Source organism: Ostrea edulis, chromosome 6 (genome assembly GCF_947568905.1).
Source record: "Ostrea edulis chromosome 6, xbOstEdul1.1, whole genome shotgun sequence".
In the NCBI taxonomy this organism is placed as follows: domain Eukaryota; kingdom Metazoa; phylum Mollusca; class Bivalvia; order Ostreida; family Ostreidae; genus Ostrea; species Ostrea edulis.
Window position 1 is genome coordinate 36,487,387 of NC_079169.1, and position 13,881 is coordinate 36,501,267.

At 36.7% G+C, this 13,881-nt stretch overlaps 1 protein-coding gene across 1 annotated transcript; it reads right to left on the bottom strand.

The window, feature by feature from the left end:
- Positions 1-12,801: 12,801 nt before the first annotated feature.
- LOC130047260 (phospholipid scramblase-like) lies at positions 12,802-13,593 on the bottom strand. The gene has a single exon (XM_056141885.1). It carries the CDS (start codon positions 13,591-13,593, stop codon positions 12,802-12,804), a length of 792 nt encoding a protein of 263 aa, XP_055997860.1.
- Positions 13,594-13,881: the final 288 nt, after the last annotated feature.

Consider the following 13,881-nt stretch of genomic DNA (forward strand, 5'->3'; position numbering starts at 1 on the left):
TGTAATCTCCGATGTTCATTGACCTCGGAGGTCACCAGTTCGGAAAAAAGCAAAAGAGGCATGCCGCACGTGTCGGATTTGTCAGACTGCTGATCTGTAGATCTAAGTAGAAATATTTACATTACCTTCGATATATTTACCAATGAAGTGACAGTCATTTCCTCATGAATGTGAACAATGTACGTATGAATCTTGATAAATATAAATACGGCTATTTTACCGGCTGGAAATATTCCGACAGTAATGAAAGTAAATTAGATATAAAAAATTAAATCCATTTTTTTTTTAAATACAGGTAGGTTTGAATTGCTACGCTTCACGCTGGCATGATTTTCATGAAAGGCTGGTAAAGCACTTCACGAAGTATGCTGGCGTAAAGTGTCGCAGTTCTAAAAAAAAAAAAAAAATAAAAAAAAAAAATTATTTCTTTATGTGGCCTTAGAACGGTGGGCGTTCCCCTATAGCACGTACAGTATCTCATTGGAAACACATGTTAACGGATCCCATGGGGATCCGAGTTAGAATAGGTCCTCAGTACCCCTTGCTTGTCGTAGAAGGCGATTAAATGGGACGGTCCTTCGGATGAGACCGCAAAAATCGAGGTCCCGTGTTACAGCAGGTGTGGTACGATAAAGATCCCTCCCTGCTCAAATTAAGGCCGTAAGCACCGAACATAGGCTTAAAAAGCCCTTCATCGGCAGTGGTGACGTCTCCATGTGAGTGAAATATTCTCGAGAGGGACGTTAAACAACATTCAATCAATCAATCATATTAACGGCAAACTAACAACTTGGCTTTATAATTAGCAGGATGATTTCAACTTCTCCATCGTCAACTTCCCATTATCTATGTAGCAATATTCCATTATCACCTGCATATGGTGTTATGTCTCTCAACTGATTCGATACGCAAGAACCTGTTTTGTGCATGATAAGTTTTTAAATAGGGGCAGGCTACTGACAAACAAGTTGATGGTGCAGGGGTTTCAACAGTCTCGTTTAAAGTCAGTATTTTACAAATTCTGTGGTCATTAAAACGATCTAGTTTGCCAATACAGCCTATCATTAGGTTCAATGCTGTCTGACGTGTTTCATACCGATTGTTAGGTCGTTTTTGGCTCACTGATTTTGACTACGGATTACTCCGTTAACCTGATCAATATACAGGACTCACGGCGGATGTGACCGGTGGACAGGGGATGCTTTCTTCTCTTACATGGAGGCACCTGCTCCCACCTCTGGTATGTTCAGGGGTCCATATTTGCCCAACTCTTTATTTTGTATTCCTTGTGGGAGTTATGAGATTGATTGCTGTTCGTTATCTTCTTTCATGATAGAATGTCCTCTATAGCATGTCTTGGGTTCGGGTAGTACGGTCTGAACTATGGAGAGAGAAACTTACGATTATATTATAAGAGGATAAAATTCAGCTTTGTTTTACCTTATATGGGTTAAGTGAAGTCTTTTCACACTAATTTATACATATACAACCAGTCGTTGTCTTTGTCAAGACTGTAGCTCTATGGGGTACATAATACCTGGTAATAAAGCTCACGTTTTATTGCTGGTGAATTCCGAGGGATTGGGGAGACCCACTCTACAGTCAGCTTTCCGGAGGATAAAACATGATGGGGGAGGGGGTCCTCCCGGCCTTTAGCGCCAGGCATGGGTCAAACTTTGTGGCACTTCATCTACAGCTGGTGATTTCTAAGTATGAGTGAAAATTAAATCTCGAAAGGGATCGATTTAATACAAGTAAACAAAATAAGAATATATCGGAACTCTCTGAGGTGTTGTGTATTAAGAATAGAACAAGCATCCGTAGAATCTCTCTTTAAGTTTAAAAAAGAAAGGGTATACATGTAGTTTAACTTGCTGCGATTTTGTCTGAGCTATTTCCAAAGTTCAATCCTTTTTGTAATGAGTATGTTAATGAAATACATTTAAAATTCATTTCATTAAGCTTTTTGAAAATTTCGGTGTTTGGTTTAGTTAGGGGGAATGGTTTACCTTGGTGTTTTGGTTTTTTTATGAGACTAAATCAGTTTTAAGTTTAGAGCTTATACAATGTTGATATGCTTCACTCTCGAGTTACTACTACTCCGATTTACATTTTACAACTGATGTCATGGAAACACTGATACATTGCCCCATACTTTACTGTGAAGGTCGGATAATGCTATTCCGTTGTACGAACCGAAGGGAACAACGACTGCACTGTCCAAAGTAAAACAATAATTTTTCCTGCATATTGCCTTTAAAAAGCAAGCAAACTACTATTTATGATTTGCATCAAACGTTCGAAATTCTCATTACTAAATGCCAAATGCTTTAATTCATTTTTAGCTCACCTGAACCGAAGGTTCAAGTGAGCTTTTCTGATCGCTTTTTGTCCGTCGTCTGTCTGTTAAACTTTTCACATTTTCGACTTCTTCTCCAGAACCACTGGACCAATTTCAACCAAACATGGCCAAAAGCATCCTTGGGTGAAGGGCTTTCAAGTTTGTTCAAATGAAGGGCCATATCCCTTTCAAAGGGGAGATAATCACAAAAATGCAAAAATAGGGTGGGGTCATTTAAAAATCTTCTTCTCAAGAACCACTGGGCCAGAAAAGCTGAAATTTACGTGAAAGCTTTCTGACAAATTGTAGATTCAAGTTTGAACAAATCATGGCCCCCGGTGGTAGGATGGGGCCACAAGGGGGGATCAAAGTTTTACATACAAATATATAGGGAAAAACTTTAAAAATCTTCTTCTCAAGAACCACTAAGCCAGAAAAGCTGAGATTTACATGAAAGCTTCCTGACATAATGCAAATTCAAGTTTGTTCAAATCATGGGCCCCTGGGGTTGGATGGGGCCACAATAGGGGATCAAAGTTTTACATACAAATATATAGGAAAAATCTTTAAAAATCTTCTTCTCAAGAACCACTGAGCCAGAAAAGCTGATCTTTACATGAAAACTTTCTGACATAGTGCAGATTCAAGTTTGTTAAAATCATGACCCCCGGTGGTAGGATGGGGCCACAAGGGAGATCAAAATTTTACATACAAATATATAGGGAAAAACTTTAAAAATCTTCTTCTCAAGAACCACTAAGCCAGAAAAGCTGAGATTTACATGAAAGCTTCCTGACTTAATGCAGATTCAAGTTTGTTCAAATCATGGGCTCCGGGGGTTGGATGCCCGGGGCCACAAGGGGGATCAAAGTTTTACATACAAATATATAGTTAAAATCTTTTTCTCAAGAACCACTGAGCCAGAAAAGCTGATTTTTACATGAAAACTTTCTGACATAGTGCAGATTCAAATTTGTTCAAATCATGGCCCCCGGGGGTAGGATGGGGCCACAAGGGGGGATCAAAGTTTTACATACAAATATATAGGGAAAAACTTTTAAAATCTTCTTCTCAAGAACCACTAAGCCAGAAAAGCTGAGATTTACATGAAAGCTTCCTGACATAATGCAGATTCAAGTTTGTTCAAATCATGGGCTCCGGGGGTTGGATGGGGCCACAAAAGGGGATCAAAGTTTTACATACAAATATATAGGAAAAATCTTCTTCTCAAGAACTACTGAGCCAGAAAAGCTGATTTTTACATGAAAACTTCCTGACATAGTGCAGATTCAAGTTTGTTCAAATCATGGCCCCCGGGGGTAGGATGGGGCCACAAGGGGGGATCAAAGTTTTACATACAAATATATAGTTAAAATCTTTTTCTCAATAATAACCACTGAGTCAGAAAAGCTGATATTTACAAGAAAACTTTCTGACATAGTGCAGATTCAAATTTGTTCAAATCATGGCCCCCGGGGGTAGGATGGGGCCACAAGTGGGGGGTGGTCAAAGTTTTACATACAAATATAGGAAAAAGCTTTAAAAATCTTCTCAAGAACCATTGGGCCGAAGAAGTTGACATTTACATGAAAGCTTTCTGACATAGTGTAGATTCAAGTTTGCAAAGGGTAGTTTGGGCCATAATAGGGACTAAGGTTTTACATGCAAATATATATGGAAAGTCTTCAGATATGGGCCAAGGTGACTCAGGTGAGCGATGTGGCCCATGTGCCTCTTGTTTAGAACTAATATATGTATTACGTACTTGCAGACATCCGTTAAGCTCCCCAAATTCGAACAAATCTCATTATAGAACGCTGTTTTGGAGCAAAGTATTGATTTAGAATATTGGTATTGCAGTTTTGACAAAAGGTTATACATGTATTCCAAAAATATATATAAATCATGACCAATTGTTAACCGGTGTATCAAAGTATTATTTCAAAATGCGTTTATATGATTCATTTTAGCGGACTTTGAAATTCAAGATGTATGTTGTTTGTTCTTTTTCAGTATTGATCACGAAAGTCGGATGGGCTCAATTTTGGGGAAGAAAACCAAATCACTTGTTTTACCGTTAGGAATTACGATGTAGTATCTCGTTGAATAAATAAATGTTTATTCGGTATATACATACATAAATAGCAAGGATAACCCATGAAAGCTCGAAAGCTTATTTCCAATGCGGTCCTTTCATGCACGGATGTTTGCGCTGGGGGTCATTTATGTGGGAGGAAACCAGTGGAACTCACGTGTCCGAGCGGGCGACCGCCATACCCTCTCACATACAACCACTGCCGATCACGGGGATCAAACTCAGATCGCATCGGTGAGAAGCGAGAGTGCTGATACGACACGGTATGTAACAACGACACGGTATGTAACAACGAGACGGTATGTAACAATTTGTTACATACCGTAGCACGAATGGCGACGCTAAATAACAATTTTATTTTTTGTTACATAACGTCGCCATACCTGCTACGCTTTGTAACAAATTGTTACATACCGTGCAGGGACTGTAACTTTTTGGGGGTGATTCCAGGAGAGAAAAAACAACAAAGTTTTGTTGTCCTTTTAATCTTTGTGAGTTGGTATATGCAGTGGCGGATTTAGGGGGGGGGGGGGGCTAAAATTGTCAAAATTAAGGTAAATCGTGGTCACTTGTTTAGAAATATGTGAACGATAAAAGAAGCAATAATTTCTTCCACTCTCGGAGAAATAAATGACAAAATCTTTGATTTGTTGAAGGATTTTTATTGGGAGAACTTATATTTTTTCCAAAAACCCTTAAAATTTGCATCATTTTTATTAATTTCACCTTATTAAAAATGGCAGGAAAGAGTAAAAATGATGACTTAGGAGACATACTTCTAGCCCTATAAAATCTGTAAAATCCAGGAGCTTCCAGGGGTTTCGCCCCCTGGGCCTCACAAACTTGCGCCCCCCTTAACCGTAATTCCTCGATCCGCCCCTGATATGTACATATGTATATGTGTGTGACTTTCATGTAAATCCACATTCAATGTTTTTTTCATTCTTACCCATAGGCGCCTGGGTCAAGGATATTGCACTATAACCTATATGTAAACAATGGAGGAAATTCGAACCACGCATAAATATTTCTCTCTGATCTATGGTGTCTCTTTATACATTTTTTCATGTTCCAGGAAGCTTAAATACACGTGTCATTATCACAGAACACTAATTTATACACGTTTTAAAAAATGTCTTATCCCACTGATTCATAATAGCCTACATAACAAGGATGAATCAGTGGGAAATGACATTTTTTAAAACGTGTTTAAATTAGTGTTCTGTGATAATGACACGTGTATTTAAGCTTCCTGGAACATGAAAAAATGTATAAAGAGACACCATAGATCAGAGAGAAATATTTATGCGTGGTTCGAATTTCCTCCATTGTTTACATATAGGTTTAGCTGCAATAATGTAGCCCTCTCTGATTTTTTTTTTTTTTTTTTTTTTTTTTTTAGGGAGAGGGCTACAACTCCTTAGGATCTCCGTAATGGTGCAAATGCGGGAGTGATTCACTCCCGCAACATTTGCGCTCATTCTAAACATTTCCTGACTTTCTTTACGTAAATAAAATGATATTCTATGTTTCTTAGTCAATATATAAATTTACAACCTGCAACTTTAGATTTGTGAGGCTCTATTCTACCGTTTTCAACAATTTCGATAAATTCCAATTTCTCGATTCATATTTTTGCGCCATGTTTGATGTACTGAAGTTTCAACTTCCGGTTGTCAAGTCATTTGCATATGCCATATAAGGTAGTATTTACATCAATGGACAAGTATGGAGGCGAAAGCTATTTCGTCGGTATTGAAAAGGTTTGAATTTAATATCAAGTTAAAAACCGAACAGCAGAGTGTAAATTCTTTCTGCAATAATATGATTTTCCTTTCTTTGTCGAAGTGGCTCGAGTAACTACATTTTCGCGCTGATTGTCAATGTTTAGGCTTTTCATTAGATCCACCTACGAGATCTCGCGATAACAAGCATGGCGGAGCAGACGAAGAATTTTGCATGCTGTACATTATATTTAATGAAAAACACCTTTATTAGACATGCCCGAGCACAAAGTTGGTACTCCTTTTGGTGTAAACAACATTTGGGACTAATACACAGAGTTTATTGTCGGTTATTCATAAAATTATTTTGCACCATTACGGAGATCCTATGGAATTGTAGCCCTATCCCGAAAACGTCAGAATAAAAAAAAATTGGATAGGGCTACATTATTGCAGCTAATATAGGTTATAGTGCAATATCCTTGACCCAGGCGCCTATGATCTGCAGTTATAACGGCAGTCATTACATGACCCGAAAATTATTCTTTTGTTACATATCAATTTGATACCTCATGTCCGTTTGTCTGTCTGTCTTCTGTCTATCGATTGGTCTTACTGCCTGCGCCTGTCTGTCTTTTGTCCTGCCTGTGTGGTGTTTGTTCTCCTAGTCCAATCAAAACTTGGAGAATTTTAGACTCGGAAAGAGGGGGGGGGGGGGATCTTTGTGGCGTCGTCGTCGTCATCGTTGCTGTTGTTGTTGGCATGCACAAACCTTACCGCAGTGGTTTCTGAGAAACCGTTCCACCTTAATCGCTGCAAATATAATATATTCATCTTTCACCATTCTTGGGGCCTATGTCCCCCTCCTACATAAAAGTCGGATGTTAAATGCGCTAAACCGTGCCTATCGTTTAAAAAAAAAAAACATGTGTGAGGTTCTGAGATAACCATCAATCTTGCAGATGTCGTCCTTTTCTAGAGGCTCCTGCAATGTTCAAACACCTTGTACCAAGTGTATGAAGCAGTAGTCGTTATTTGATTATTGACCGCACGCACGCACGCACACACACACACACACACACACACACACACGCGCGCGCGCGCGTCATGCTATGTTCGATCACTTTGTACTTGAGATTTATAACATGAATAGTCAAAAGGGGAGCAACGAAACGGGTGGGTAACGAGATGACCCCTCTGGAGCGGCTTAATCAGCTTTACGCAATTTTTTATTTACAGAACTGAACTGAATTTATTTACCTCATCACAATTATACCGTTGTATACAGAGATTTAGTATTTTACGGAAAAGTGATGGTAATAAATCATTAAATGTTTTAAGGCATGCGTGTGTATGGAGATTGACAACATATACCTTTTAAGATTCTAGTAGTCATTGGGTCGGGAGCATATTTTATTGATATTTCTTATAAAGAAACATAATTTTCTTAGAAAAGATTGTTTGTTTGAATTCGTTATATTTTTTAATGTGATGATATTCTGAAACGTTTTTGTTTCGGTGATAATCATTGTTTCCTTACATCAATCAGATACTTGCAATTAAACATGTAGTGAAATACAGGAGGCGAGAATTATTGTGCAATAGGCGAGATGCCTGTTATGAACTACCCTAGTGGGTTTTAAGCATAAACCTCAAAACCTCCACATCCAAGAGGTATCTAAGTGTTTCTGTGCTTTTAGAATCGACCTGAACATGTTGAGTGTGGGTCTACATGAACGACACACATACATACCTACTCACAAATACAAGGGTTAAAAGGAATCTACAAGACTTTGGATTTTTTCCCCCGGAATCACCCCCAAAAAGGTGCAGTCCCCGCACGGTATGTAACAATTTGTTACAAAGCTAATCAGGAATGGCGACGTTATGTAACAAAAAATAAAGTTGTTACATTGCGTCGCCATTCGTGCTACGATATGTAATCGCTACCTCTGCGCTGCCCGGACACCCTTGCGCTACCCGGACACCCTTTTAAGAGATGAGTTAGTATAAGTTCGTTATAACAAATTAGTTATCTCATTATAAAAGAATAATTATCCCGTTATAACGAGATAGTTATCTCGTTCAAGAGATTAGTTACCTCTTTACAACGAATGGACAATCTCGTTATAAAGCGTTAGTATCTCACGAAAAAGAGTTACCTGTAGTAACTTGTTGCATAACGAGTTAGTTACCTCACTATAACGAGTTAGTTATTTCGTTATAACGAGTTAGTTACCTCACTATAACGAGTTAGTTATTTCGTTATAACGAGTTAGTTACCTCACTATAACGAGTTAGTTATTTCGTTATAACGAGTCAGTTACTCGCTATATCGAGTTAGTTATTTCGTTATAACGAGTTAGTTACCTCACTATAACGAGTTAGTTATTTCGTTATAACGAGTTAGTTACCTCACTATAACGAGTTAGTTATTTCGTTATAACGAGTTAGTTACCTCACTATAACGAGTTAGTTATTTCGTTATAACGAGTTAGTTACCTCGCTATATCGAGTTAGTTATTTCGTTATAACGAGTTAGTTACCTCGCTATATCGAGTTAGTTATTTCGTTATAACAAGATACTTACTGGTTATAACGGGATAATCTCATTATAATGAGATATCTATCAAGTTATAATGGGACTGTCGTTAAAGAGACTGATTCACGTTTTAAAATATTTTTTGTTGGGTTAAATATAAAACATATAACTCATTTAATGTTGATAGCCAAACTCTGACCTTCTGAATGCAAGGATAGGGGCCTAAGAGCAATGTTTATCTGTGTTATGTAAACAAACTCTAGTGAACGGTTAATTCTTTAATATAAAGCTTATTGATTTTACACAGTCCCATATTTAATTTTTGGATGGCACATTTTACCCGAAGAATACTTGAAGTGTAATATACATTATAATAAACTTAGATCGATATCCATTTCTTTAAACATCTTTGTTTAGAAAACAAATAATAAACTCTCTAAAATGAGCTTCTCAAAAATGAACTCATCCAACTTTCGAAAACTGTTGGCGTATTTTGAAAATAAATTAATGATTAAAAACTGAGTTGATCTGATACCAACGCTTTTTCGATTATTCTTTCTGGGAACCGAAAATATTCAAGGACTATTTGATCATTTTACAATTTAGACGTATCGTCACAGCGCCATGTTTACATATATTAACTAGACCATTGTGTATAATTGAATACGTTTTATATAAATTTCCGGATACAAACCATTGGAAATGTTACACGGACTCCCTAAACAGCAGCACAGAGACCCCCGCCAGAGAAGTGATATCCCCAATGAAATATCGGGAATTAATATCTCTTTATTTTAAAGTTTACATGATGATATTTAGCTGAGAATTAATTATGGAAAATGTTTGATTGGTTTTCTTGTTAATCTATTTGGTGCGAATTCCAGAAAATCGTCAATATCTCCTTTGTTGCGATAAGGTCACTTCTGGCAACGGTAATCCCAAATGTTAACATTCCGCTGAAGCACTGGATTGAATTCCATGCAGTTTATTCTGGCGTACATCTCCATACGACTAAGCACCACCAAGATCTGAACTACCTGTGCTATTGTATTTCATTACAGGTTAACATTGTTATATTTGACAGGACCCCCTAAACAGGTTAACATTGTTATATTTGACAGGACCCCCTAAACAGGTTAACATTGTTATATTTGACAGGATCCCCTAAACAGGTTAACATTGTTATATTTTACAGGACCCCCTAAACAGGTTAACATTGTTATATTTTACAGGACCCCCTAAACAGGTTAACATTGTTATATTTTACAGGACCCCCTAAACAGGTTAACATTGTTATATTTTACAGGATCCCCTAAACAGGTTAACATTGTTATATTTTACAGGACCCCCTAAACAGGTTAACATTGTTATATTTTACAGGACCCCCTAAACAGGTTAACATTGTTATATTTTACAGGATCCCCTAAACAGCAGCACAGTGTTTAGTCACTTTTGACATGAACGTGTGTGTTTAAAAGAAGAAAAATAATAATATCCTAGAATATATCTAGTATACAGAATGATTTTACCATTTCATTTGTGTAAAATAATAAAATGTTAACACATGCAATACTAAAGATGCCACACGCTGGAGTGACGTCTCAATAGCGGAAGGGGACTATAGGCACAATGAATAGCAGTAATCTGAAAAGACACGAATTACGGCCCTATTTGACGTAAGGTCCACGGAGACTACGGGACCAGTAGTTTCAGTCCGTTCTTTTAAATGAAAATACGATGCAACTGATGTGCTTGATCTCCGACTGTATGAAAGTCGGTGGATCGGGACTTCTCTGTTCTTTATCGAAATGAGCTGTGTTGATAGATAAACCAAGTGACACCACCGCAGTGAAAATGAGATTTCTTTTCGGATAAACTGTTTTTGATTACAAAGAACTTCGATTTTTGTCAATGATTACGGTCGCAACAGTCGCAATTTATCTCTTGGTCGGAATTGTCGCACATTGCCCTCCAATATAACGGAACAAATAAATTTACTTCTTAGATATATCGGTAGATTTTTAGTGGAAGTTATACTACTTCAGCTGTAGTAAAAGATTATACTATAACAAAGATTGGCGAAACCACGTTCTCAAACAAATTTTAAAGTTGTATACCAATTGGCAAATCTTTAAGTAAACGCTTTATTTTTTTCAATAAACAAAACATGACTTTCCTACTTTGTTCAAGTAACTGGTTTTCTACAGATTTTCACCACTGCATTTGAAGTTGGGTATATATGTCGTGTTCTTTGGATATTACCGTAGGAATGTAATGCATGTTTTGTTTTACCAAGTTATATAAGTTATACACTTATTATGCAATTTAACTCAATCAGATTAAAAAGTAATCAAGCTAATTTCTTATTCAGTCATGTATTCTCAGAGTCGGATAGTGAACATCCCGTTTCGAAATATTTATGATCACGTGTCGGACGTTACAAGCTGACGGAATAAGGTCATTTGCAGAGGATTAATTGTTTTACAAAGACTGGACAACTTTCAAAAACTCTTCAGGTGTCATCTCTTTATTGAAATCATATTAGGGATACTATCATGTCAAAACCTATGAAATCATCAACTTAGGTATTCAATGAAAGATGAAGATAAGAACAGTGATCAATCTCATAACCCCTATAAGGAATACAAAATACAGAGTTGGACAAACACAGACCCTTGGTGATCATGTGCCTAGGAGGAGTAAGCATCCCCTGTCTACCGGTCACACCCGTTGTGAGCCATATATCTTGATCAGGTAAATGGAGTCATCTGTAGTCAAAATCAGTAGCCTAACAGCCGGTGTGAAAAACGTCAGACCCAATGATAGGCTGTATTAGCAAACTAGATCATTACAACCACCATAGAATTTGCGAAATGCTGACTTTAAACTAGACTGTTGAAACCCCTCTAACATCAGCTTGTTTGTCATTTGTCTGCCTCGATTTAAAAACTGATCATACGCAGAACAAGCTCTTGGATATCAAATCAGTTGAGAGATATAAACATATATAGGTGATGATGAAATATTGCTACATAAATATGGAAAGTTGACGATGAAGAAGCTGAAGTCATACCGTTTGTCATAAAGTATAACAACCATGTTTCATATCTAATAAAGTATAACAACCATGTTTCATATCTAATAAAGTATAACAACCATGTTTCATATCTAATAAAGTATAACAACCATGTTTCATATCTAATAAATGGATCGCGGATTTTTGTAATCATGATATCATTTTGAAGGGTCCCTCAAATAAAAATTTTCCACCATAGGGATTTTCAAAATTTTATTTACTGCTTGATTTATTTCACCTGGAATTTTACATTGAAGTATATGGGAAGAGCGTGTTTTATTAAAATATCCTGACTGGTAAAAGAAATTATATTTTCAAACAAATCTCTAATAAGCCGTTAGCAAGTTGTGCAACCAGGCACATTAATCATTTACCGCACACAATTCTAGAAAATTAGAGTTTTCCTAACTTTACTATGGGAGGATAACTCATCAAAAAGTCTCAAGTGTAAAAAGATCAGCTTCTAGTCATCTATCGGTCATGTGAATTTCATCTACTGTCATTCAAAATTGTTCATTAAATTATCTCTTCGTTAAACACTGAATACCTTAATCACTATTCAAATGTTTAAAATGCTCCAAAATGTTTCAAGACTAGCTTTGTTTTCAATAACTTCGTCCTGGCATTTCAGTACGATATTAAACGAATTATTCACTTTGTTCTGAATAGAATGAAGTCTGCCTGTGTCACAGAAATCCCAATAGATTTGCCAAAGATAATTTACATATAGAATTATGAAATATTTCAAGTAAGTGTACAATATCACCTTGAAATGTATTTTTCCAGCAGAAGAATTTTGACCTCTCTATTGTCAACCAGAATAATATCAGCATTTCTATTGTTAAACAGAAGAATGTTGACCTCTCTATTGTCAACCCATCATCGTAAACCCACGGTTGATTACGCTTCGTTCCTCTCTCCATTACCCGTGGGTCCATTCATTCCTACTCTCTCATTCTCATGAATAATTAATGAGGCAATTTGATTGGGCGCTTATAGTACACCCTGAGCGAATTCGTCCAATCAACACAAGACGCTTTTAGTCAAATTTCGGTGATGGAGAAAGGAACGAAGCGCAATCAACCAAGGGTTTCGGACGATGTTGTCAACCAGAAGAATGTTAATCTCTCTATTGTCAACCATAATAATATTGACCTCTCTATTGTTGACCAGAAGAATGTTAACATTTCTATTGTTGACCAGAAGAATGTTGACATCTCTATTGTTGACCAGAAGAATGTGGACATCTCTATTGTTGACCAGAAGAATGTTGACATCTCTATTGTCAACCAGAAGAATGTTGACATTTCTATTGTCAACCAGAAGAATGTTAACATCTCTATTGTTGACCAGAAGAATGTTGACATCTCTATTATTAATCAGAAGAATGTTAACATATCTATTGTTAACCAGAAGAATGTTGACATCTCTGTTGTTGACCAGAAGAATATTGACATCTCTGTTGTTGACCAGAAGAATGTTGACATCTATATTATTAACCAGAAGAATGTTGATATCTCTATTGTTGACCAGAAGAATGTTGACATTTCTATTGTTGACCAGAAGAATGTTGACATCTGTATTGTTGACCAGACGAATGTTAATCTCTCTATTGTTAAGCAGAAAAATATTGAGCTCTCTATTTTTGACCAGAAGAATGTTAACATCTCTATGGTTAACCAGAAGAATGTTAACCTCTCTATTGTTGACCAAAGGAATGCTAATCTCTATTGTCAACCAGAAGAATATTGACCTCTCTATTGTTGACCAGACGAATGTTGACATCTCTATTGTTGACCAGAAGAATGTTGACATTTCTATCGTTAATCAGAAGAATATTGACCTCTTTACTGTCAACCAGATGAATATTAACATCTCTGTTGTTGACCAGAAGAATGTTGACATCTCTATTGTCAACCAGAAGAATGTTGACATCTCTATTGTCAACCAGAAGAATGTTGATATCTCTATTGTTGATCAGAAGAATGTTGACATTTCTATTGTTGACCAGAAGAATATTGACATCTCTATTGTTGACCAAAAGAATGTTAATCTCTCTATTGTTAAACAGAAAAATATTGACCTCTCTATTGTCAACCAGAA